The sequence below is a fragment of the Punica granatum genome, chromosome 6 (genome assembly GCF_007655135.1).
Source record: "Punica granatum isolate Tunisia-2019 chromosome 6, ASM765513v2, whole genome shotgun sequence".
Classification (NCBI taxonomy): domain Eukaryota; kingdom Viridiplantae; phylum Streptophyta; class Magnoliopsida; order Myrtales; family Lythraceae; genus Punica; species Punica granatum.
This window is the reverse complement of record NC_045132.1, coordinates 21,910,807-21,937,091: the sequence shown is the minus strand read 5'-3', so window position 1 is coordinate 21,937,091 and position 26,285 is coordinate 21,910,807. Positions and strand designations below refer to the sequence as shown.

General features: G+C 39.6%; 3 protein-coding genes across 7 annotated transcripts; 2 read left to right on the top strand and 1 right to left on the bottom strand.

Moving 5' to 3' along the window:
- The first annotated feature begins 5,477 nt into the window (after positions 1 to 5,477).
- On the top strand, positions 5,478 to 9,727 carry LOC116210401 (hypersensitive-induced response protein 1). Of its 4 annotated transcripts, none has more exons than XM_031544266.1 (6): positions 5,478 to 5,633; positions 7,409 to 7,601; positions 7,946 to 8,066; positions 8,419 to 8,510; positions 8,593 to 8,689; positions 9,023 to 9,727. In XM_031544266.1, the coding sequence occupies exons 2-6, from the start codon at positions 7,413 to 7,415 to the stop codon at positions 9,379 to 9,381; spliced, it is 858 nt and encodes a 285-aa protein (XP_031400126.1). In that variant the 5' UTR covers positions 5,478 to 5,633; positions 7,409 to 7,412; the 3' UTR covers positions 9,382 to 9,727. The 4 variants fall into 4 exon arrangements, with proteins under 4 accessions (XP_031400126.1, XP_031400127.1, XP_031400128.1 ...); XM_031544267.1 differs by lacking the exon at positions 5,478 to 5,633 and adding an exon at positions 5,669 to 5,947; XM_031544268.1 differs by lacking the exon at positions 5,478 to 5,633 and adding an exon at positions 6,459 to 6,613.
- A 2,290-nt stretch (positions 9,728 to 12,017) lies between these two features.
- On the bottom strand, positions 12,018 to 14,778 carry LOC116210402 (mitochondrial outer membrane protein porin of 36 kDa). Its single transcript, XM_031544270.1, has 6 exons — positions 14,589 to 14,778; positions 14,399 to 14,466; positions 13,856 to 13,966; positions 13,313 to 13,399; positions 12,982 to 13,190; positions 12,018 to 12,727 (listed from the first exon to the last, which is right to left on the bottom strand). Exons 1-6 carry the CDS (start codon positions 14,635 to 14,637, stop codon positions 12,421 to 12,423), a joined length of 831 nt encoding a protein of 276 aa, XP_031400130.1. The 5' UTR covers positions 14,638 to 14,778; the 3' UTR covers positions 12,018 to 12,420.
- A 3,813-nt stretch (positions 14,779 to 18,591) lies between these two features.
- On the top strand, positions 18,592 to 25,290 carry LOC116212449 (alpha-amylase 3, chloroplastic). Of its 2 annotated transcripts, none has more exons than XM_031547072.1 (13): positions 18,592 to 18,939; positions 19,470 to 19,600; positions 19,814 to 19,868; positions 19,955 to 20,077; positions 20,185 to 20,305; positions 20,754 to 21,109; positions 21,252 to 21,904; positions 22,310 to 22,499; positions 22,701 to 22,807; positions 23,169 to 23,418; positions 24,102 to 24,224; positions 24,356 to 24,523; positions 24,729 to 25,290. In XM_031547072.1, the coding sequence occupies exons 1-13, from the start codon at positions 18,685 to 18,687 to the stop codon at positions 24,885 to 24,887; spliced, it is 2,691 nt and encodes an 896-aa protein (XP_031402932.1). In that variant the 5' UTR covers positions 18,592 to 18,684; the 3' UTR covers positions 24,888 to 25,290. The 2 variants fall into 2 exon arrangements, with proteins under 2 accessions (XP_031402932.1, XP_031402931.1); XM_031547071.1 differs by having other exon boundaries at positions 20,185 to 20,311.
- The last annotated feature ends 995 nt before the right edge of the window (positions 25,291 to 26,285 follow it).

Genomic DNA, 26,285 nt, shown 5'->3' with positions numbered 1-26,285 from the left:
AAACATTAATTAAATATATAAAAATATTCTCAGGAGTTATCGGCCCATTTAAGGATGACGTGGACATTATATCCAATCCATCGCACTGCCCGCTGAAGTTTGCGTTCGGGTATCAAATTGCTGAAAGACAATTCAACTTTGACTTCTTTTAACCAAATCCGATGCCTCGTGGTCTTACGGAATTTACCTCTAAATTGATTGATATGTAAAAGCTTCCGATTGTATTCACTTAGCAAAACAAAAATAAAAAATAAAAAAATGTAAAAGCTTCCAATTGAGTTTGGGAAATCTAGTACGTACACAGCCGCGAGCTTTGAGTGGCGAAATGCGCATTACTTTTGGCCCCGTCTTCTTCAATTAGCGGCGAAATGCATAGTATTCTATCAGACTATTCCTGCCTAGTTCGTGTTCAGTTGACAAGGAACTCCTACAGTCACCTCAAGTAACCGTTACATGTAATGGAGCCATCAAAATCCAATTGATGCCAAAGCGGCTACTCGTTGATTAAACAAAAATTCCCCACATACGCGATCGTTTCACTCTGAAACGGAGGGCCAGCTGCATTAGCAACATTTGTAACGTGAAACATCCAGTGTTTGGGACATTGTGGATACCGGAAGCACTTAGCAGAGCGGAGCAGTAGGGATAAGCATGTGGATGCATTCAAGCGGATCGGTCCGCTCTGGCCATAGATACATAGAGCGCGAGTTTGGGAAGTTCGATCATGTGCCAGAGCTGAATATTGTCATTAGGAAGCATGCTGTTTTCTTTTGTTGTTCCCTTGGGGAGTCCATACTCTCATTATGATGGATAATTACCAAATCAGCTGATAAGCAGGCCAAATAGGCTAATGGTTCATATATATTTTGCAACTCCACCATTTTATGACATGCCGATTTATCTGCTTCCCTTTCCTCGTACCAGACGTGACCTTTGGATGCACAGGTGGTGTACCGCAGAGAAAGGACCGAATTGCATTGTCTTTGTTTTCTGTAGCAGATGTTATTGTAATCAGCTAGAAGAGCCAGGATGGAAGCAAATAACAACAGTAGGAAAAGCAATGGCAGAGATCGAGCATGGTTTAATCGAAGCAGATGGAGTGCAAGCGCCTAGCTGCGTTCGGTATCATAAGGCAGCAGAAGGGAAGAGGAACAGTGACTGGGACTAATTCGAGAATGCTAGGGACATCGTACGTCAAAGGGTGTGGACAGAATTGTTGATTGTCCTCGAGGTCCAGTACTTCGACTCTGTCTGGACGGTAGCCAACTACGGGGCTCTGGATCGAGCTCCAAGTTCTTCCGACTTGGCCCAACGATGCCGGAGCTGCTGACAATGATTCTCGGATCAGGAAGAGGATTCTTCATGTGAAGGCAGCAGACCATTTTACCACTTTTGTTTTAGGTGCGTCTACATTTTATTTTATTTTATGTTATTGTTTATTGGTGTTCTTTTGCGAGGAATGCGTTACCAGAAAACACATATTGCGTAACAAAATATAATTTAATTTAAGTTAACTTTAATGTTATTTTTCTCTCAATTCTTCGATACCAGGAGCTGACTCCGAGTATGCTCTGTGCTTGTCTCGCATGAGGATCCTACACATCAGAAAGGATTTGAGTATGTTACAATCATTTCTTTTTTTAATCTTTTTCTTCAAATTATATCTCGTATTTTTTCTTATCTATTATTAAAAAATACTAAATTCTCTCAATTATTCAACATTTTTTCCTCAATTTTAACATTTATTCATCAATTCAATAGCACAATCATTACTTTTTTATCTTCTTCTTTAAGTTTTCTTACATATTTTTTCCAAATATTTTTGTCTTCATCTCCTTAAATTAAATTAAATCGAATTTAACTTTGTTATCGTATACGATGTAAGTCTAGGCCGATCGACACGATTTTTTTCTTGGATGATTATTACATATTTGCACTGGTAACCTCGAATTTTTTTGTATTTGTCTCGGTGTTTAGGTGCCGAATTCATAATCGAGAGAAGAACTTAGCTTATTGTGCAGCGTAAATCAATTGATTCGTACTCCGTGATCATAGTCATGATTCTATTTTTTTTTTTTTGTAAATTTGAAAATTTTAATTCTCAGACATGACATAAATAAGGTAAATTATATCATAGGTACAAAATGTTTTGGAAATGTATCAATTTTGGTACAAAAAGTTTAAAACGTAACAATTGAGTACACAAATGTTGAAAATGTTGCAATCAAATACATTTCGTCAATTCCTCATTGACCGTTAGTTTGTACTGAGGTGGCAGCTGATTTGTAAGTATATCCCACATGACTTAAAATTTAAAATAAATAATACAATTTTAAATAATAAAAATTTTAAAAATAAATAAAGAACAAGATCTCCCTCCATCAGTGAAGGGAGATCTCGTCAGGTTTGGAGTACGAGTGCCCCCACTAGCGACCCCACCCCGATCGAGATTACTGGCGGGATTAGAGCCTGCCGGTGCCAGAGATCTCTCATGTCCAGGGTAGGAGCACAACCCGCTCGACCCCACCCCCCCGATTTGAGGTCTCCGGCGGGCTCGGAGTCTGCCGGTAACCTCAATTGGGGGGGTGGGGTCGCCAGTTGGGTGCCCCCACCCCGACCGTGGGCCTTTCTTTTTATTTTTATTTTTTATTTTTTCCCTTTATGTTAAAAAAACAAAGAAAGGGTGAGCGCACTGTCGCGGTGGTGGTGCTAGCGGTGGTTGCAGGGGCGCCGTCATGATGGTGCTACCAGCGATTACAGGAGTGCCGTCGCGGTGGTGATGTTACCAGTAGTTGCAAGGACTCCATGGCTCGTTGCTCATTCTCACTGGGTCTTTTCTGGTTTGTGCGATGTCGTTTCGGGGCCGGGAGGCTACTGCTCTGATTTCAAAAGTTTCGATTATTACTCGATTTGTCTTGCTCTTTGATTAAATCAGTGGGATTTGAGTTCTTCCTTCGGCTATCGGTCTCGTTGATTCGATCATCGTTGAATTAGTTGGGTTGCTCTTGGATTATTTTTGTTGGGTTTGAATCAATATTGTTCTTGGATCGGTTCAGTTGAAGAGCGAGCGATGGTGGTAGTGTCGAAGAGCAAGCACGGTGGTAGTGTCGAAGAGCAGGTGTCGAACCTGCTAGAAGAAGTCATCCCCGCGAGCAAGTCGAAGTCATCTCCACTAATCAAATTTTTTAAAATTATTTTTATTTTATTTTTATTTTATTTATTATGCCACGTTAGCATTTTTCTAACGGCATCAATGAGGAATGGACGGAATTTGATTGCAACATTTTCGACCTTTTTGTACTCTATTATTACATTTTAAACTTTTTGTACCAACATGATAAATTTTCAAAACATTTTGTGCCCCTAATGTAATTTACCTGACATAAGTGACATGTATATTTGATATATAATAATTTGTACTAATAATGCTAAATACTAATACTAAATTATCAATGTGATTGTTCCAGTGATTTGACGCTTCTTTCCTTTATGCACGTATTACGTTCGAATTTTATAAATGGAGAATATCTAAAATTGAAAGATTTTTTTGTGTGTATCCTAATAATCGAAAATTCAATAAGTCTAAGTTGACGCATGATTGCAAGAATTTTACTTTTTTTTTTTTTAGGAGTGATTCAAGTCGTGATTGAATTAATTAGTCGTTGGACCATGAGTGAGCACATTGAAGCGGGATGTCGTGAAACACATTTTGTGGGGTGATCTCAGTATTGTCCCTTTCACCCATTATCTCAACGATCCCATCTGATCAGTCATTATCCACTCTTTTCATTTGAATGTTTATAATATTTTTCTATTTTCATTTTGGTAAATAATATGTATATTTGAGGATTAGAATTTGATGTAATGGCAAAAATCTCCCACTCGAAACTATGAGGTTTTGGAGTCCAAATCTCGTTGGATGGACTTCCATGCTCTTTTGTTTAATTTTTATTATTATTTTATTAGATCATGAGCTTTCCTCGTAACTAATATATATATATATATGCATCTTTGTAGTTGTAATACATCATTATCTTACGAGCAATAATTGCGACGTTTCAAATAATATACATTATGCCATTGGATTCAAACTTATGCGTGTTATCACTTCAGTGGTGCTTCTAGTGTCTTAAAATTTGCCTAGTTTTTCAATAATTTCGCGTAGTGGAATACGTTCGATTGGTGACTTGAATTTGAATAATTCGGATAGCACTTTTTTTTGGGTGAATAAATAGCGCTTGAACTTGTCAAATTTCAATAGTAATGAGTGATAGAATGAGTAAAAAAAACGCAAGATTCCTTTCAAGAATAAGCGCAAAGTTTGTTGGGTAATCAATTCTCTTCCAAAATCAAGTCGTGACAACTCGAGTAGAATCGACATATTGACGATATTTACATCAAATAGAGTGAACGCATTGAACATCACTTTCATGGAGGGAAGAATAACTTGAAAAATATTAGGTAGCGTAATGGTACATATCAAAATGATGCACGTGGAATAAGCAATATAATTAAATGTACTAAATGCAAGCATGCGAAGCATACTCAAATTAGAGGTCGCCTATTAAATTTTCCTTCCAATTTTATCCTCCCGAATTCACCATTTGTAATATTACAGCTCAAATTTCAATAATCTTTCCCTTCTGGTTTGATTTTTATTTTACGAGAATGATAATGACATAGGGGACCTATTATTTAAAACATTCGACGATGTAAAATATAAAGTACCAATATGTCCAATTTTTACCGTCTCTACTATAAGTCCTTGAAAGATTTATAGTATGAATGAAGCATCTTGAACAAACATATACTTGGGGAAGATAGATACGGAGGCGATTGCGACCGATCCGTGTTCATTGCTATCATGAATTTTCAATTCATGGGAAAAATCGAACTAATCCGAACCATGGGGTTCAGAATTGGAGAATACCAACTCCACGTTGCTAAATTGATCCAAGGATAATCTTCAGGGATCAAGGTCAAATTTTGCCCCTTTCTGGGGCTTGGCCCTCGGAAATCATCAGTCGAATTAGACAATTATGCCCATTAGTTAAAAAAAAATAAAATTATGTAAATTAAAAATTCATATCGAAAAAACTTTACTTCATAATAAACTGACCCGATTCGATTGATCTAATTAGGTTTGGATATCAAAGGTCACACCGAAAATTATGTAAATTAATTTAACACCACGTATTACTCGTGGGGCATAATTCGAAATCTTTGTTGCTAGGGTCCACATAACTCCTAATTTATCTCCGTTAATAAGTTGATGAAATATTTTGGTATTGCATAATTGCAAGGTGTCGCGTATTTGCAAACTGCGTTGTCAGAGGAGGAGCATGATTCGAAAATCAAAATAGGCGCTTCTTGGTAAGTATGTCTATATTTATCTTTTAGTTAGTAAGTTGATAACAACTCGTATTAAAAAAAAAAATTTCTAATTATACATACATATATATATATATATATACACTGTTGCTGTTTATATTCATCTCCTTCGCGGCCTGTGCTTAATCGGCAAAAGCGAATAGTTTATATTTATAACAGAGCAGCGGAAGGAGAAATTAATATCATCTCATCGATCAGCTCAATCTCGATCAATCCCATCGTTACTGTGAAAGCTTCGAACGGTCTGCCTCCCTCCCTCCCTCTCTCTCTCTCTCTCTACATCTCTCTCTCTCTCCTCTGCTTCTGCAACTGATTGTGGAGGGAAAGTGATGCGAATGTGCGTCGTCGCATGATTCTTCTGCAACCGCGTTCCCATGACGCCTTCCGTTCGCTTTCCTCTTCCGTTCCTTGGTTAACCAACGAGATTTCCCCCAATGAATTATACATATATGTGTGTGTGCATATGTGTATGCAATGAGGCAGTGACATAGTGCGGGGGGTGTCTGGTAGGATCTCATGTATTAGCTGTGGTTTGGTTTCGCCCTGAGCTTGCAAGGTATCCGCTGCTCCTTGTGGCTTTCATGGCGGATCCGGTTCCTGTTTTTTTTTTTGGAAATTTATTTATTCCGAGGGCTTCTCGTTTTTGAGTTTCGTCTGTTTAATTCTCCATCTCTGAAGCTTTGAGCGCGTTTGATCACCATCACCTTTCGCTTGTTTGGTCATTTAGGGTTTCGGTTCGCGAATTGCTCATCGGCAGTAACAGTGGATCTTTTAGCGGTTCCATCTCTGCCGTGTCTCTTTTGCTGTCAGAATAGAATATCTTCCCAAGGCTTTTTGCATTGACCTGCAACGCAATTGATATTTTTATTTCAACCGGGTTTTCCGTGGTCTTTTTCAACACCACTTGGCTATGCACACTTTTCTTTGGAAAATGTTGATCATTGTAGCTTTTTTGACTAGTTCCACCTGGTCCACCTTGAAATTTCTTTCTCAATTCATTTGATTACCAAGCCCAGCGGATGGATAATATCTGATTGGTGATATTTTCTAGTGGGCAATTGTGGATGTTGACTCCCATCCTCTGGGTCACGCTGTTTTCCCGATCCTTATCTATTTCTAAAACTTGAAGGGTATAAAGAGGTCCAACCATCCATGGTCTGTGTTCATCACCAGAACTAAGTTCATGCTACTTGCTTAAGGAAAAATAGAGTCAGTGCTTAAGGTTCTGGTGGCGACCTTTCATCTTCATACAGCCTTTAGTAATCTGCGTCGAGTCTGATCTTTTTCTTGTAGCTTGATGTTCTGGCTACCCCCTTTTCCTTCTTTTTCATTGTTTCATTGAGTGCTCACAAAATGTTGGTCTCTTTAGAACTTTTCACTGATGATGAGAATGGTACCTTTAATCTAAATACACACCTCATTGAACATTGGCCATCAACTGTACTCAATACGTTATGCATCCACCATTCCGGATTGATTGCTGCAGCGTGTTTATCTAGTTAATGTCTGTTGAGGCGAGTGTGTATATTTGGGGTTGTCTGACTGAAAAATTAAATTTAGTTTATTTGCGTAACCTTATCTATAATTCTTTTATAATTAGTAGTGCTGGTGCATATGATTGTTTGAGAGCTTGCCTTTTTTGACAGAAATGATTGGTAGTTCGTAAAATTACATGTGTAGCAGTTGCTGGACCATAGTCAACTTTTTCCGAGGTCACATTCTCGTGTATTCTTTTCTCTGGCTTCTTAGCTGTTTCTTGTTCCAATCTGATCAAAAAAATCCTTATGAACAGATCAAGAATTGTGAGTTGTTCCTGAGAAACTTTCTTCTCTTAATCTTTGTGCAAACAAAAGTGAATGGTTTTGTATATTGGTATATTTGAAGCCTGCTAGTCCTACATATATTTTTGAATAGTTGAAATCTTAGTTACTCTAGCTTTGGTGTTTATTCAGCACGGAATCTCCATATTTAGAACTGCTTGACGAACCTAATCATTTCTTGAAACTCATTGGAACAGAGAAATGGGACAAGCCTTAGGATGCATTCAAGTGGACCAGTCAACTGTAGCTATTAGGGAGACTTTTGGAAGGTTTGATGATGTGCTGGAACCTGGATGCCACTGTCTGCCTTGGTGCCTCGGGAGCCAGTTAGCTGGTCAACTCTCTCTCCGTGTGCAGCAGCTGGATGTTCGCTGCGAGACAAAAACCAAGGTATGTTGCATCTTTTACTACTTGTAAATATCTTTAACTTAATTTCTGAAGCAACATTAGCTAGTACTCATTGAAATCAACTTATTTTAAACACGCTTCAATTTCAGCAAGGGGACTTGTTTTCACAACTTTTAAGCTATTTGTGGACGGACTTTTTAAGTTTTCAAACTTGAACTGAAGAATCAATTTACCTAAAGACTTGCAAAAACTTGTTAGTTTTTCTTATTGTTGATATTATTGAAAAGTGTGGATCTTCTTCATTCATAGTAGCTACTTTAACTTTTATACTGATAATTAGTCCTATTAGAGAATAGCTCACCAACCGATATGTAATTTATTTTCAGGATAATGTCTTTGTTACTGTGGTTGCTTCCATCCAGTATCGAGCCTTGGCTGAAAAGGCTGCTGACGCCTTCTACAAGCTCAGTAATACCAGGGCACAAATTCAAGCTTATGTGTTTGATGGTATGTATAGTGAGTAAAATTGGTATTAGAATGATATCCAAAAACTAAATCAGAAAGAGAGCAGAAATTTGAATGCAGTATTTTAGTTGTTTTCTTACATGACCAAAATCGCACTGTTATAATCACTTCATCTTGTCCATTGTGGATAACTTCTGTCCTGTATTTTGAAAGTTTTTGATTACTTAAGCAGGAACTGTTGTTGCCATAAATTGTGAATAATGTCGGTGAGCTATTTGGTGAGGCACATACAGAATGTCATTGAAATTTGTCAATGCTAATTACCAAATATGTCCCACTACCATGTTTCCAGGTGATATTTTATTAATGGGACTGACAATTTGGGATTTTTCAGTTATTAGGGCAAGTGTTCCCAAGTTGGATCTAGATTCAACCTTTGAGCAGAAGAATGATATAGCCAAAGCTGTGGAAGATGAACTTGAAAAGGTCTGTTTTATGAACTTCATATATTTAAACCACATTGCATAATGAAGTTTCTGATAATTTTTTTTCCACTTCTGAATAACAGGCTATGTCAGCTTATGGATATGAGATCGTTCAGACTCTTATTGTGGATATCGAACCAGATGAACATGTCAAGAGGGCAATGAATGAGATTAATGCTGGTAGGTTTTTTTTAATCACTGAGTAGTGAACCCTTGAAACTATTCTTGAATTGGTAGTATTTACTGAGGTCTTGTAGCTCACTTGAAGTGGACCAAAAAAGTAGCTCACTTGAATTAAAGCTCCCTAGCCTGACATTTGACATGTGGACTGGAAGAAGAATTGCCTGGTATGTTGGTGGTTCTAGTTGATCTAGAGTGTTTCAGGTCACTGCCTGGACACGTGCATCATCATATAAAGGAGCTATCTCTACACATAAACCATCTCGTATTGCTTTGCTGATTTTGGTTTCACATTGACAGTATAACTGAGCTGCTCTTTACTTTGAAAATCAGCTGCCCGGATGAGAGTTGCTGCTAATGAGAAAGCTGAGGCAGAGAAGATTCTGCAGATCAAGCGTGCTGAGGGCGATGCTGAGTCGAAGTATCTTGCTGGTCTCGGTATTGCAAGGCAGCGTCAGGCCATTGTGGACGGGCTGAGGGACAGCGTTCTGGCTTTCTCTGAGAATGTCCCTGGGACAACCTCGAAGGATGTAATGGACATGGTCCTGGTCACCCAGTACTTTGACACAATGAAGGAGATTGGGGCGAGCTCGAAGTCGAGCTCTATCTTCATCCCGCATGGACCGGGCGCTGTCAAGGATGTCGCTGCACAGATCAGGGAAGGCCTTCTCCAGGCAAATGCGGCACAGTAGCCTCCCATTGTCGACAAAGCACTGCAACAGGATTTCTCTAAAACTGATAATTTTACGGTGTTGGCTCCTATCTTTCATTAGGCATTTGCTATGTGTCTTCTAGTTTGATTTGCTCTTGAACTGATGGGGTAGTCGGTGTCTATGGGTTTTTGCTTCACCGGACAGGGTAAGTACAGAGCCCGGGATGTGCATACAGGAGTGGCAAATAAGTGGTGAAGTAAGACCTTGAACGTTTGTCTATAGGTGGGGTATGTGCAGTTCTATTCTGGTACCGTGGAGTGAGAGGGAAAATTGTTTTGTAAGACCTAATATTGGCTTTGTTACGAGAAAGATGTTCCTTTTATCCCCTGGTGCGCTTTGATGTTCATTCGTGCATTGGTCTCTTGAGCGTTTTGATTGGTGGGCCCATGGAACGACCATTACAATGCATAGATTTTTAAGAACAAAAAAATAGGGGGCCCCGCTTATGTAGTTTTTCGGCAGACCAGCAAAAGCTTCTCCGGCAACGGGGTAAGTTCAGCAAATGCGCCCTTCTCATTAACCGCAAGTGGTACTAGCTGTCACCTCTCGTCTTTCGGCTTTTGAAAAAATGATTTTTAAGCGTATGCAGACCTTTTGCGAATTGCATCCAACCCGACTCGGAGCTAGAAAACCAGTTCCGCCTGGTCTGTTGCATCGTATCCTCTACGGAATATGCAAGGTGAAAAGTTTCACTCTTACGCCTCTTTTTCCGCTGAGGATAGGGTAATAAAACTTTTATATGGGGTATTGATTGCAACTTTTATTGGGGATTGCTCGTGACTCCATCATCTCTTTGCCGTTGAAATCGATGAACATGATCTTCCAAGCAGAAAAGCTACATTCACTTCTCGCCCTTCCATGTTCAGGCCACTCAGTTAACTTTTGCAGCTTCGGCGCTTAAGAGGGTCCAAAGCATGGTTCTTAGAATCACGATTCGAATCGTAGAATCGTACGATTCTACGATTCTAGGGGGGTCATACGATTCCGTTCCGATCCTATGGGCTGAATCGCAATCTGTTGAATCGGGCCTGAATCGGGCGTTGAATCGCTGAATCGCGGAATCGGGCCAATTTCGCGATTCCGGATTCGGCCTACACTCGCGCAGAGGGCAGGCCTGATTTGGGCCCTTGGGCCAAAGCCCAGCCCATTGGCAATGAGCCCGACTCTTCTTAAACACAAAACCCCCATCCTCCTCCTCTTCTTCTTCTCCGGCTCTCCCCCCTTCTCCCCGACATCTCCGTGCCCTAATCCACTGGCCTTCAGATTCTTCTTGTTCTACCCATACCGGTGTCTCTTGTTCGGTTGTTCCGAATCCGACGAGCTTGAAGGCTGACTAAAAAAATCGGCAATCCCCACAAGGGAGACAGGCGATTCTGAGAAGCGCCAGAAGGACTGAACTAACCGCCTCTGGGAACGCTATTCTTCATTGCCGTCCGAGCATCAGGGCGCCTCCGACGATCCCCAGTCCAGGTCGGTGCCGAGGCGGAAAGGCATTTGATCGGCGGAGATATTCGGGCACCGCCATGGCCAACAACGACGGCTTCTCAGGTTATTGGCTTTTGCAAGTTTGATTCTCATACTGTCTTTACTTTGTTGGTGGAATGGCCGTACGTTTCGGTTTGGATTCCTGTAACTCGTTAGCTTTTCAGTTGAGCTTTTTGTGCATAATGCTCAGCAAAAGTTTTGACTTTTGTGATGCAATTTGCGATTGAGCGTGAAAGTTGACACTTTGATTCGATCGAGTTCCGCTATAGGTGATGGCACTTTGATTAACTGCTCATTCTTAAATGGGGTGGAGTTGGGTTCTGCCGGTAGAGTGGATTTGCTTTGCAGTTATCTTCGTCTGTGCAATTGGTTGGTCATGTCGACTCATTCTTATTGATGAACAAAATGCTATATGATTTTAGGACTTTAGCAAGTCATATGATGCTTGTCTAGCTTTATCTGCGGATGAAATGCGTAGAACAAATGCCCAGTAGATGATAAACTAAGTATGCAAGACCGATTCTTGATTTCCGACATTGTTGCCAATAGCCTATAATCCTGATAAAATCATAGAACGTCTCAGCAACCAACACTAGTAATTGGGTGGAGTAAAGGGAAAAAGAATTGAACCAGGACTTGCTGCATTGGAAGTACTTATTGAGATAGAGAACAACTTTTGGTTTTTGGTATTTTTTTGAATTTAAGGAATCAAGGATTGATTTATTTATTTTTTGTTCAGGAAAGTATAATACATATATATATGCTATTTTTTAATTACAGGTAGAATCTTACGATTCACGTTACGATTCTACGATTCACGATTTTACGACCCTCGACCGATTCTAGGTAGAATCGCGATTCTAAAAACCTTGGTCCAAAGGGGTGAGGAAGCAGAAGACTTCTGACTATCTGTCGAGTCCGGGTGGCATGTCCTAGGAGGGTGAACAGCTGCAAGATGCAGTACTTTGCAAAGATAGGAGCTGCAAGAGGCAGTAGATATCGTGCTCACGATAACCCGTTTATCCTTATCAGCCTGGCCAAATATCGATATAGTTGCTTGGAATGCCCCAAAATTCAAGAACCGTAACCCTCTCACCAGTATATGGATGCTCATGACCCTTTCATAAAACTGACAAAATCCTTGCAAAGGGACTAAGGCCCCAGCAAGCCCCAAAAAAATAATAATCATGAAATAGGGATATAAGAACTGCTCGTTTTGAAATGCAAATGGCACAAGACTCCGAATTCAATGTTACCAAACACAAGTTCAACCGCTACCCCAAAGGATGTTGAAGAACCGGAAAGGGGGGGGGAACCCAAAATGATGACAGATTTGTGCCACCAGCTATGAATTATTTTTTACATCCCCAAGGAATCATATGTGGAAGTAGCATCACAAAAGCAGGCCAACAGTCAATCGAGAAAAGACAGGGACCGTCTCATTCTAACCTTACCTTATTCCTCTCCACCTAACTCAAAAGAGACTTACCTTCTGACCTCATGAACTGAGTAATTGCTATCGATTGTCGAGCTCTAGGGCTTCAAAGCCAAGGCCAGTCCAATCTTGGCACTCTTCTCAATCGCCCTGGTGTCCACTTCCCCTGATATGGTGAAGAGTGACTTCGGGCGCCACTCGTGCTGGATAAGAGCACTTGCCCTTCCATAGTTGTTCACGCGAGCCTTCACCACAGTCAGTGGGTCGAGTGCGTGCTGAGTGCCAATTGTCAATGTGTTCTCCTGGCTGGAGAAGCTGTGGGATAGCTCCGCTCCAACAGCTGTGCTGGTTAAGGGGCTTACAATGTGATAGTAGGAAGCATTGAGGGTGTCACCTTTATCATTCCTACAAAAAAAAATCAATATCTCAAAACAAGCAGACTATTCCTTCCAGAAGAAGAGCTTAGTTTGCTTAAATCATTTTAAAGGCACTTCTGGTTAAGTTTTCCCTGGTAATTCGGATACGACACCATTTGAGCCACCCAATCAAAGAAAAGCAATCTTTGAATATAATGCAATCTTTCAAGGAATGAAATACTTAATATATGTTCTGGAGAGGACAAGATCGAGTAGTAGTCATAAGAGGAATGAAGCACTCACAATGTCAAGGCAGCAATAAGATCAGCATTGGTGAAACTCAATCCAGTATTGCATTTGGTGAAGTTCCCAGAGGCAGTGTCAAAAGAAAGATCAGTTCCGAGGGCAAGAGTGTTGTTCCCAACCACACCAGAAAAGTTGACAATTGGATTTGCAGTCAAACCAATGCTAGTGCTAATTCCAGCATACTCATGCTGGTACTGCAGTTCCACCTGTTTAACAAATTGCATTGCCATAAAAGAGGAGATTGAGTATGCTGGGCAGGTCCAATACGAGGGTTGCACAAGAGCTAAAAACATGAAGCTGAGGATGGGTAAGTAAGAAGACATCTCACCTTACCAGATCTCTGATCAGGAACAATGAAGCTAAAAATAGTTTTGAGACCAGGAGCTGGTTCATCAACAGTAATGGTTGTAAAGAGCTGCATTTCATAGAATCAAGAATCATGTGTCATACCATCATAGAAGTTTGAAAAAACAGACCTTCCAAGACAAACAAGTAAAAGTGCCAAGATGTTAAGATAGTACAAACTACTGTCTTATCATTCAAAGGTTCAAAGAAGAAAAGATGGAAGCATAGCACTAGATTGGAGAGCACAAAAGAGTTGTACCGATGGATCCCTAAGAAAGCCACTACTCCTTACAAGAAATAGATCAAATGACTAGTTCTGCATCAGTAGCCTTATCAAGTGTGATATCGACAAGAGAAGAGTGCCAAGGATCTAAGTTTATGCTCGACCATGCATCCCTCTCTATCGTCACTGAACAACACTTTGCTTGCAACGACGCACAAATAACTCTAGCTAACTGGAGTTCCATCTCACAGAGCAATGAAACATAAACACAGACGATTATGTCCATCATACAATTTTGCTTACATTGGAGTTGGTGTCCACTTTCACATCAGTCGTGATGTTCTTGTTCTTCAGCTGAGTGCTAACATCCGCCAAAAATAGGTCGCCCTTCTTGATTCCGGTCGAAGTGAGTGCCTAATATTTCCAAACAGAGGACGTGCCATTTGTTAACCGGTAACTACACGACAACACACACGACGAATCTGAACTAAATGATTAGCGGCAATCATCAAGCCATCAATGCTGCCGCCTAAGCACCAAAGCTAAGCTACTAATCATCAATGCACAACCTAAACAGACAAAGCAAACAGCTCTTGCGGCAACTGCTTAACTATCGAAAACTTCGTCTGCTTCGAGCACAGGCAAGAAAACAGGCCGAACAAGAAATGGCAGCTCAAGAACAGAATGCCACAAATCTCAGCTCAAGCCGAACCGATCTGAGCCGCCGAAGAGGGATTCAAATGATAATCCAGGAAATAAAAAACGATAAAACCTCAAAGGCGATAATAATCAAAGCCTAATAGATTCTGGCAGGGTCTCGGAACCAGATGTAACAAGAACACTTACGACTCCAGTGGAAGTGTAGGTAGTGAAGGTGAACTTGTGGTCGCTCTGGTAATCTTTGTACAGAAGATCTGCGAACGGAAAACAAAGCAGCCAGTCAGTCAAAAAACGAGCTGAATCACTGAACGAACACGAGCTCAAACAGTACATCAAGCTCGTCGACAGCCAGCGGAGAGGAGAGAGACCGACTGACCTCTGGCCTTCTTGCCGATGTCGGAGTAGAGTCCGGGTCCCTTCACCATTGTTGTCCCGAGCAAGTGGAGTGGGAAATGGCGTATTGAGAGAGAGAGAGAGGGAGGGAGGAGGGAGGAGGGAGGAGGAGAGGGTTGTTGGGGAGAGCAGATTCTCGCGCAAGAAATGTGAAGCAGAGAATCAATCGGAGAAGAGCGAACCCTAATTAAGAAATAGGGTGGGATTTACGGCGAGGTGCAATGCGGACCGTTGGATCTGCGAGAGTACGGATGCTCGCGATGGTGGCCGTCGATGGGGGTTTTGCTGTGGCCTGGGGGAATAGGGACAGATATCGAGCATATTCGCACACGTTTCTGTCGTCTCGATGACGTGCCTCTCTTAGCAAGGCACTGGAAATATATATATATATATATATATATATATTCTTTTTCTTTTTCCTTTTCATAATTTGCTTTCTTTAATTTAGGGTGCGTTTGATTCGTGTTCGAAATCGGAAATGAAAATGGAACCAAAATCAGGTGGAACTGGAAGTGAGATGACTAGTTTTCAATGTTTATTTGGTTTTATGTAGAATCGGAATTAAATTATCTTTGCTGTTGTTTGCTTAATCGGAATTTAATTTTCAATGTTTATTTGATAACGAAATGAACATTTAAAAATAGATATCGAAACCAAAAAATTATGTTAATATCATTGGTGGAACTTTCCGTATCCATTATTTTCTCCTTCACAACAGCTTCCATGGCCCTGGGTGATTTAAAAAGTATATTGGAGAAATGGAAAAAGTAATAAATTTTGACCACACAATGATCATAATATTTAGCACAATGTTTAGGCGAATTTTCTTTTTCCTTCCTTGGAAAGGTAAATGTTGCACATTTTTTAGACGACGGTTCATTTATATATATGAGATTTGTTATTATATTTGATATTTGATTTAATATGATATATATTGAATTATCCTTTCCTAAACTTCAAGGGTCTAAATTTAGAAAACCTCAATTAATTTAATCCAATGAAAATTACAAAGCAATCACATTAGTGAAGAAGGAAATGATCTTGGTGCAGTAGCATAAGTTCCCGATGTAAAAGCAAGAGGTTTTGAATTCAAATTGGTGGGATTTTCAGCCATTTAATAACCGAAATAGCAATGAGCTTACCAATTTCCCCTAATTTAATATTTGAAGGATTTCATCAAACTTAAAATGACGTTGTAACCTTTTCTTTTTTTGGTGTAGAAACTGAGTTGCGGGATACTGGCTAGCTAGCTTAAGAAGTCAAATATCGACCTTGCGAGCCTAGGCGAGTACCTGTCCCATATGCTCGATGTTACAAGACCAGACCTTCATCGTGGCGGTGACGGAAAATCCAAATTAGGCTTGGATGATATGATATCATATGATACGATGCCCTCAAACACTAGAGGGGGCACAAGCCCATACATATGGAGAGTGGCCCAAATTGGTCCAAGCTGCAATGTGTCCGCAAGATCAACTGTCGGATGGTACATGTGATTTTGCCTTTCCTTCAAGCTCCTAATTCCATACTCGACAAATCCATATTTGTCTGATGACATGGTTCTTCACAAGGATGGATTTAGGCTGTGCGGGGGCAGTTGCCCTCCTTGAACTCCAGAAAAATTACGAAATTACTATCAGAATATCTTGAGTTTATCAAAAAATTTTAATGAAATTATCCTATTTCGCTTTTCTTAAAAATTCCTTTCAATTTCGTCTCCCTTGATAAAATTCTTAAATCCGTTGCTGGTTTCTCATCATCAGATTCGAGCCGTTAACATCGGCCAGATCAATCCTTGCTGTTGACAAATCTTTGAGCGAGAGTTTAGAATTCAAAAACACAAATTTAACTCTCTTTTTTTCGGTTGTTTGCTTATAGGGAAAATAAAATTTAAATAAAGGATTATTACTGCATTATTTAATTCTAAAATTTGACCTGATGCCCCTAGTAAAGATGCTGAAATCCCGACTAATTCAAGATAAAACGAATGAAACAAGTTACATGTTTATTTGCGACAAAACGATAAAAATGAAGCATCAATGATTTGTTTTTTTTTCAAATATTCTATAACTTCCTCCGTGGAATATTCTTACTAAGTCGGGTACTCTTCATTGACGGAACCCCTTTATCAAAATAGATCGTAATCTTTTTCAAGTACGCCCAATAAATTAAACTTTTATGGCTAAATGAAGTGATCACAAAGTATGTATTTTTACCTTGGAGCTAATCTCTTCCTGCATCATAAACGAACTTCGAACGAGGATTACGAACTTAGACTTGGGAATTCAAATACTGAAGGTGTGTTTAATTTTAGAGTTAAGTAGAATTGTGTTTTGATTTTAATTAATTTGTAATGATTGTGTTGTTAAATTATGAGAAAAAGTGCGAAAAAGTAATGAATAATTGAGATAATTTATTATTAAAAATTAAATTGAATGGTTAAAAAATAAAAGAAATGAAAAAAAGTAATAATTATATTATTAATTTTTATTGTATAGTGAATAGAGTTAAAATTATAGTTAAAATTTTAAAAATATAAGTCATAAACTAAACAGAATGTGAAATTTTCCCCTTTTCATCTTCGATTTTGTTGTTGTATTTTGCATGCTACCATTTTATTGGTAGGATACAAAAAGGAGTCTGACCCTTTTGACGTACGCAAAGATATAATTAAAGGATGCGCCGATCATCCACCGCCCAAGGCAAAATGCATGGATTTTAGCAAGAATCGAGGGGTCGCACATGACCTTCTTTTTTATTTTATTTTTTTTTCCTTTTTGCTAATATATATATGATATGACTCCCATATCCGAGGACGATAATCAAGATCACCATGATCTCCGTTCTTTTCAAATAATAGATTTTTTTTTCATTCTTTATGGACGTTAATTTTTCCGTCCGAAAAAAGTTAGCTCGATATTTTCTTTTTCTATTTCTCTTTTTGGTAAGTTTTCTTTTTGGCGTGATATTTTCTTCTAAATTAAAAAATATAAATAGTAACTAATTTCAAGGACACTTGTTTCGCTTAAGTAAAATATTGAGTTCAAGTATTTGTGAATGCAAAAATTCAATGCTGGAAAAGTTTTATCCTTTAGTGGGCCGACTAAACTCGACTTGATTAGTCGATGTCCAATTTGACTTTCGAATACCTGAGTTCACATTAAAAAAAATATAGATATTACAAGTTAGAAATTTTCAACCAAACAAATATGAATCAAGTAAAAAAGGCCAAATTAAATATACATAAAAAAAGAGAGCAAATTAATGGTTTCATTCCTAACAAGAACGAGCTGTATCAATTTCTTTCACAAATTTTACACCTATTTGATTCCTCTATACATAAATTTGAATAGTCATTCATCAAATCGATCCCTCTTTACGTCAATTTGATCCATTTCCACATCAATTTCATCCCTAACTTCTCGTAAACATCATTCCGATCCTTATGGTAATAACTCTGTTAATAGATCAAACATTTTTATTATCAAACAGGTCGTCCAATACTTTTTTTTTTTTAATGAGACGGAACAAAGGGAGCACCGCTAGGAGTTTCCTGCGGGTGGCCTCCCATATCATGTATCCCCATTAAAGACTATCGGTTGACTAATAGAGGGACGCAATTAATGTAACGATCGATGAAATTGATGTAAAATTTGCGAAAATGACATGATTGATTCAGAGGTGAAATCGAAAATGATGCAGTACTATGAGACATGAGAAAAATGGAAAAAGTTGGTTTCGTAAGATCGATGATGCACTTGCTCGACTTGGAATCGGGGGGCGCTTCGTCTGATTCACGGTAAGCCGGGACTTGGCCCCGTAAAAGGAAAAAACCGAAGAAAGTGCATTGGAAAGAGGACATAAATCTATCTGCCGCGAAAAGGCAAAAGCGAAAAATAAAAATAAAATGCTTAGGAGTGTGATCGCAATCTATTCATCAATCACATCACACCACCACCTCCTATAAATATCTTTCCAGAAATTTTCCCAAAACAAATGGACTTCCTTTCCTTCTTCCTCTTCTCTTCCTCCTCCTCCTCCTCCTCTGGTGCTGATACTTCTCTGATCGACAGCCATCCATGTCGACCGTCAGCATAGAGCCGTTAATCCACCACCATCAGCGGGAGATCCGCCGCTTCCGTTTCAAATCGAGCGCGTTCGGGCCCGCTCCCTTGAGCTGCCGTCCCAAATCGCGCTGTGATGGCGGGAGACTCTGCAGCTTCAAGTCTCCTCGGAGAGCTCTCGCTGTCGTCAGAGCTGCTGCCGTCGTCGAGACCTTCGATACCACCGACGTCGTCTTCAGGGAGACTTTCCCTCTCGAGTGGACTGATACGGTTTGAACTCTCTCTCTCTCTCTCTCTCTCTCGCCCTCTCCCTCCTTTGCTTTCGATTGCTTGATCAACTGCTTGCTTCTGCTCCCGGAAGCGAAGTTGCAAGCTGAGATTAATCGAGTTCTGTTTTCCTTCGATTAGGATTTGCATGACGCGGAATTTCTATATTGACTAAGCAGCTCTGTTCGAGATTCTCGTTTCACGTAGTATATATAATATGGAAGATCATCATAGTATATATATATATATAGTCTCTATATATATATATATATATTATAAAGAGAGAGAGAGAGTGCTGCTAGAATGATACCTTCCACGGCTTGTTTGTGCTTTAATTGCAGCGAGGAAGTCGTTTCTCGCATCTAGTCAGTGCCTGGCCTTTATGTGGACATCATGAGTTTGTGCATGTGTTCTCGTTTTACTCATGGAAATCAACGATGATATATCAACATCTCTGTCTATCCATCTATTGTTTGTCGACTGTTTGAACGTTAAGTAAGCAAAAGCTTCATTTTTGATCATTTGGAGTTCAGGTTGAGGGTAAGATATTTGTGAAATTGGATAAGGGGAAGAATGAGCAGAATTGGCAGCTCACGGTTGGTTGCACTATTCCTGGGAAATGGATCCTTCACTGGGGAGTTTCTTATGTCGATGATGTTGGCAGGCAAGTATTACTGGATGGTAAAAATTCATTCCGGTCAAACACGTTTCTTCAGTCTTCAAAGAATTTCCAAATGAAAAGTTTTGTGGAGCTGAAGCTTATTTTCGCCTGCTATTTATGATCATAACGAGATGCGAAACACTGCATTCTTTGCTGCATCTAGTAGTAAGACTATCTTTATGATCCAGTTTACTTATGAACTTTCAAATATTGCAGCGAATGGGATCAGCCTCCTACTGGTATGAGGCCTCCGGGTTCTGTGCCCATCAAGGTTTGCATTTTCCTCAAGCACGCGACTGCCTTTTAGCATTTGCATTAAACCAAAAGGTGAAGTAATTTTCCGTTAAATCTTTCAAGGATTATGCAATCGAGACGCCTTTAAAAAAAGCATCATCTACCGGAGAAGGGATCGATCTTTATGAAGTGAAGATCAATGTCAAGTCTGATAGTGCAGTTGCAGCAATAAATTTTGTAGTGAAGGTTGCGATCTCTTTATTAGCCCTAACTAAATTCTCAGCATTAATCTTAAACGGTTTATGTGTATTTCTTGAACAACTTTTCCCACTTGCACAATTTTGGCTCCACAGGATGAAGAAACGGGAGCATGGTATCAGCATAGAGGAAGAGATTTCAAAGTTCCTCTTGTGGATTACCTGCACGATGATGGCAATGTTGTTGGAGCAAAGAGGGGCTTTGGACTATGGCCAGGTTGGAGTACTTTATCTTCTGAATTTCCAGATTTTTGTTAATAATTGCAATATGATCCTCCTTGGAAGCTATTTGGCTTGGATTCTCCTTCGATCTTCTTTAGCTTAGCATTTTGGTTGCAATTTTGTTGATAGGTGAGTAACTCAAAGCCATTTCTGAGGAAGAAATATTGCTTAATATTGCTGATTGTTCTAAAATTTCCATATCAAACGGACTTCAAGTTGACATCCTGAACTCTGAAGCGCTCACTTTGTAGAACCTCTAGTTTCCTATGACCAAATGGAAACAGAAGCATTATCCTTTTCTTTTTTGACCGCCCTAAATGAGTTGGAACAAGTTCCTAATAGGTTCTAGATAGTGAGCTTCCAGTCATGCTGCTCTCCGCCTTGTTAATCAAATACAAATTTCAACTGAGTGCGAAATTACAAATGCTTTTCTTGTATTCCAGGGGCTTTTGGACAGCTTTCTAACATTCTCCTTAAAGGGGAAGCATCACAATCTAAAGCCCAAGATAGCATCAGTGCATCTAGCGACCCCAAACAAGAGGATAGTTCTCTTGAAGGATTTTATGACGAGCTGCCACTAGTCAAACAACTTCCTCTTCATAACTCTGTGGGTGTTTCTGTTAGGAAGTGTCGTGAGACAGCTAAGAATATCATATATCTCGAAACTGATCTCCCTGGAGATGTCGTTGTTCACTGGGGAGTTTGCAGAGATGATGCTAAAAACTGGGAGATTCCTGCTGCCCCACATCCACCGGAAACAATTCTATTTAAGAACAAGGCATTAAGGACTTTACTAAAGGTACCTTTGATATTCTCAAGAATATAAGAGTTGATTTTCTGAGGATCTTGCTAAAAAACTCAACTTTGAAGTTTTTAATCTTGAGCTTTAAAGAATTGTTAAAAGGTTCTTGTTTTTGGAGCTAAATTACACCTTGATGCAGCAAAAGGAGGGCTCAAGTGGATGCTCGGAATTATTTACCTTAGACGAAGACCTTGCGGGATTTCTCTTTGTTCTCCGGATAAAGGAGAATATATGGCTAAAGTACATGGGGAATGACTTTTTTGTTCCCCTTTCAAAGTCGTCCAGCTCGGTTCAGTCCAACAAGGATTCTGAAGCTACACATGTGTCTGGCAAAGGTGAACAAGAAAATGAAGATGTCTCTGGTTCTGCATTTACTGATGGAATTATCAATGAGATAAGAAACTTGGTAAGTGATATTTCTTCTGTAAAGACTGGCAAGACAAAGACCAAAAAAGTACAAGAAAGTATTCTCCAAGAAATCGAAAAGTTGGCTGCAGAAGCCTATAGTATTTTCAGGAGTTCAACGCCAACCTTCTCAGAGGAAGCTGTTTTGCTAGAAGAGGCAACGAAACCTCCTTTAAAGGTATCCTCTGCCACAGGCTCGGGATATGAGATATTGTGCCAGGGCTTTAACTGGGAATCTCATAAATCTGGAAGATGGTACATGGAACTCAAAGAAAAGGCCAAACAATTATCATCTCTTGGTTTTACTATCATTTGGTTACCGCCTCCAACAGAATCTGTGTCACCTGAAGGATACATGCCAAAGGACTTGTACAATTTGAACTCAAGGTGCTATAAAAGTCCTTATGAACTTTGTGCGATATCATTTTTTTGGGTAATTTAGAAAGATGTCACCCAGAATGCTGTCATGCAGCAGGTGCTTGCAAATCATTCCCTCAAGTTGCATATATTTCCTCAATGCCGAGAAATCACTGAAAGTTCATTTAAGTGCTAGGTGTTGGCATGTAAATAGTTGGAACTGGTTGTTTGCGTTCTCATCTACATGTACATTTTTCTGACATGCATGCTCAACGCAGTAGTTTCTCCCTATAGGTCATGATGTATATCCTTATAATTCTAGCATTACATTTTTACTGCTGTGTAGTTCCTTTTCATGGCATATAATCTGTATCCAAAGTGAGGGCTGTGTAGATTTATAATTGACTTATGAACTTTGCTGTCGTACTTTACCAGATATGGAACTATTGATGAACTCAGGGACCTTGTGAAGAACTTTCATGAGGTTGATATCAAAGTTTTAGGAGATGCTGTCTTAAATCACCGGTGTGCGCACTATAAAAATCAAAACGGAGTGTGGAATATATTTGGTGGCCGTTTAAGTTGGGATGATCGTGCAGTGGTTGCTGACGATCCACATTTTCAGGTAATTGGTTCTCTTTGATGCCCAAATGAAGCTCTATCTCTAGTCTTTCAATTGGACTGAACTTCATATTGCCACTATAGAATAGTTCAGTTGAAAACTGTGCTAGTTCCGTTGTAGGGAGTCCTGGACTAGTTACTTTCTTCACTATTATGTTGGGCTTTTGAAACATTATCTGCACACGACATTCTTCTATCTTTGCAGGGTAGGGGCAACAAGAGCAGCGGAGATAATTTTCATGCTGCTCCAAACATTGACCATTCACAGGATTTTGTGCGGAAAGATTTGAAAGAATGGATGTGCTGGTTGAGGTATAGCCGAAGTAGTAACCCTCCTAATTGTTTGGGTCATAATGAGATGTATGCTGTTGTTTCCAAATATATATTTTTTCCTTTCCTTTCTTCCTTTCCCTTTTTTAGTCTTCATAAAAATGCCTGCCAAAAACTGCGTTATTGCAAAGTAATTTACAAGTTAATAACTGGCAGGCCATTTTTGTTCCACATCTATTTTTTTTAATATTTATTTTCTTTTGTGGGTTTTCTGAGCATTAAAATGGCATGAGCTTTTTCTTTTTTCGCTTTTATTCTCAGTTTGTTCAAAGAGGGAGCCCCAAGGTAGGCTTATCACCTGAAAGTATGAGATTGTGTTTCTTCTGGTAATGTTTATCTGCAGGAAAGAGATTGGATATGATGGGTGGAGGCTTGATTTTGTGAGAGGATTTTGGGGTGGATATGTCAAGGACTACTTGGAAGCAAGTGAGCCTTATTTTACTGTGGGCGAGTTCTGGGATTCATTAAGTTACACATATGGTGATATGGATCACAATCAAGATGCTCACAGGCAGAGAATAGTTGACTGGATAAATGCTACCAATGGGACAGCTGGTGCATTTGATGTCACAACAAAAGGGATCCTTCATGCTGTAAGCGCTAATGTTATATAATCTATGTCCTAAGCTACGTTTTAAGCTCTCAAATAAATTATGTTCTGTCGATTTTCTTACTAGTTTGGTATATATATATTTTTTTCGATAAGTTCTTCGGTACATTTTAATCAACTGGGGTTCATCGCTTCGTTGACACACCATCTAGTAGATGACTTGTCCACGATTAATTAGTTTTATTCATCTTATTTGTTTGCTGCTGTTATTTGTATGATTTTAATATTCCTGAAACCTTCAATGGCAGATTATAAATAGAAGGTGTTGAGAAGTTTAGATTTAGAATTCTATTACGATTATGGATCTTCAGAATTGTCACGCTTTTTTCTCTGATTAGTATTATAGATTCGCTGTCTTGTGTATTACAATGGTCAGATGTTCTGATGAAAAATCTTTAGGAGGAGTGATTAGAAGCAAAGAGAAAGTTATTGGACTTTGGTTAATATATAAAATATACAGCTAAATGACCTCAAGGAATTCTTGCCATGGATGAATTAAACAAAATGTTTTGCCAAAATTCACGAATTGGATGCACACTCTTGTGCACTCCAATTTAAAATTACTTTTGCTGGGACATTATTTGTGTTTACTCTTCTATCTCAGGATTTCTCTCTAATGATGTATTTCCTGTTGTTAGAGATCTTTACTAACAATATATCTTGCAGGCACTGGAGCGATGTGAATATTGGCGATTATCGGATGAGAAAGGGAAACCTCCTGGGGTGGTTGGCTGGTGGCCATCTCGTGCTATTACTTTCATAGAGAACCACGACACTGGTTCTACCCAGGTCTGAAATTTCCATAGTCTATCGATACAATGTTCATTCCTCGGTCGAGTTGTCCTCGATATAGTTTCATTCTGATTCCTAGGAAAGTCCAGACTGGATTATTAATCTCCTTTCGTCTTGTAATCTTGTAGGGTCATTGGAGATTTCCCGGTGGAAAAGAAATGCAAGGTTACGCCTACATTTTGACACACCCAGGAACACCAGCTGTTTTCTACGACCATGTTTTCTCTCACTACCAATCTGAAATTGCATCCCTCATCTCTCTCAGAAACCGTAACAAAATTCACTGCCGGAGCATTGTAAGTACGAAGCTAATATTTGTATGAAGTTAATATACAATTCTTGCCTTTTCTCCAAAGATATAATTTTTCCATAGCAGTTGATTTTCAAAACTACTCTCTTTGCAGTTTGCAGACCATAATTAAAATGTCTTCTTTGATGTCTCAACTGAGAAACAGCATTCAAGCATTTTACTGATCATTCAATGTTTCGTCACATCCACAGGTCAAAATAGCAAAGGCTGAGAGGGACGTGTATGCCGCTGTGATCGATGATAAGGTTGCTATGAAGATTGGCCCGGGACACTATGAACCCCCGAGTGGGCCTCAGAGGTGGTCTCAGGCCCTCGAAGGAAGAGATTACAAGGTCTGGGAAGCTTCCTAAAGATAACCGAGTAATGTTCTCCTCCCCACCCGAGTATGTGTATATATATATATATATATAGGCCCGAGGAAGATTTTTTCCTCGTCAAAACTCTCAAAACTTTCTCAGATATCGATTCGATGCCTTCCCGAGCTGGAGAGTGTGCTCCGGACACAGAAACCGGGAGCCGCTCCACCTGGGTCTAGGCAATGAAATGCATGCATCATCATTGATTTTTTCAGCCCCGCATTGGAAAGACAAGACTCCGAGATTGGTGTTTTTCTTCACCAGCATTGTCTCGTTTAGCTTCTGGGGAAATTGTAACAATAGTTGTCGAGAACAATACATAATATGCAAAAACGATGTATTTATTTATTTATAGTTTAAATTTCATTTGTATAAATCGAAGATCAATTCTCTTATAGCTCCGATTTGTACTTCCGGACGACAAATACTCATATGCTGAATTCACGACTGAAGAAAAATGTATGACATGGTTTTGTGCATCAATGCCAGTGGTTTGCCTTCAACAAACTGCTGTCGAATTAAACCATAACATCAAGGGCATCATGCCATAACAATAGCATATCACTATGATATAGTCTTGAATAACCGGAGAAAAGTATTACTGGCGCAATGTAAACATCCTCATCTCGTCGTTCTAACCAAAGAAAAAGTACTACTGGCGCAACGTAAACATCCTTATCCTCGGCATTCGAACTTCTAATACTATACAAGACAGTAACAAAAAAAAAATGTTGTAAATATACGAAAAGGCACCTAAAAGATTACCTAAGTTTCGAACATTTTTTAGCTACTTGTCACGTAGCCAGCGTGGCTACATGACGGTCGCCCTAAGACTGACGCATGGATTCCGTTAAAGCCAAGGGAGAGAGAGAGAGAGAGAGAGAGAGAGAGAGAGAGAGAGAGAGAGAGAGAGAGAGAGAGAGAGAAGACAAAGATTCCCTCCTCCATGCAAAAATTCTCCTCTTCACGTCGAACCGAGCCCATGCATTAAATTCTCCTTCTTCCCTCGTCTAAACGAAGCACAGAAAGCTCTCTCTCCCCGATTCAAGAAAGTTTGCAACCCGATTTCACGATTAAGTCATCCATCTCTAACATATCACTAAAGGATTTGGAGTTCGAAAGGATCAGAAACGCTTCTAGAAAAGATATGGAGCCAAGAAGGTAATACATTTTTGTGGTGTTGTGCGAGTCGCCACCAGCCTCCTCCAAATGAAGAAAGAAAATACGTGAGGACAGATTAAAAGTGTGGGTTCTGCAACAGGTTCTGGTGATATTATTCACGGTGATGATACTCCAACTGAATATGGTGATGATGATGCCTCAGGAAGTAGCGGAATAAATGAATGAATGTACTTGACCCTCTTCGAAGGAAGCATCAAAATGCAGTTGAGA

Bases quoted from the DNA above. Each gene is read 5' to 3' on its own strand.
- LOC116210401 (XM_031544266.1), top strand. From the start codon at position 7,413: ATGGGACAAGCCTTAGGATGCATTCAAGTGGACCAGTCAACTGTAGCT. The intron at 8,511-8,592 runs GTCTGTTTTATG...TCTGAATAACAG, and splicing joins TGGAAGATGAACTTGAAAAG to GCTATGTCAGCTTATGGATA. The intron at 8,690-9,022 runs GTAGGTTTTTTT...TTTGAAAATCAG, and splicing joins AATGAATGAGATTAATGCTG to CTGCCCGGATGAGAGTTGCT.
- LOC116210402 (XM_031544270.1), bottom strand. From the start codon at position 14,637: ATGGTGAAGGGACCCGGACTCTACTCCGACATCGGCAAGAAGGCCAGA. The intron at 13,400-13,855 runs GTAAGCAAAATT...TATGAAATGCAG, and splicing joins AAGTGGACACCAACTCCAAT to CTCTTTACAACCATTACTGT. The intron at 12,728-12,981 runs GTGAGTGCTTCA...TTTTTTTTGTAG, and splicing joins CTTATTGCTGCCTTGACATT to GAATGATAAAGGTGACACCC.
- LOC116212449 (XM_031547071.1), top strand. From the start codon at position 18,685: ATGTCGACCGTCAGCATAGAGCCGTTAATCCACCACCATCAGCGGGAG. The intron at 18,940-19,469 runs GTTTGAACTCTC...TTTGGAGTTCAG, and splicing joins CTCTCGAGTGGACTGATACG to GTTGAGGGTAAGATATTTGT. The intron at 19,601-19,813 runs GCAAGTATTACT...CAAATATTGCAG, and splicing joins TATGTCGATGATGTTGGCAG to CGAATGGGATCAGCCTCCTA.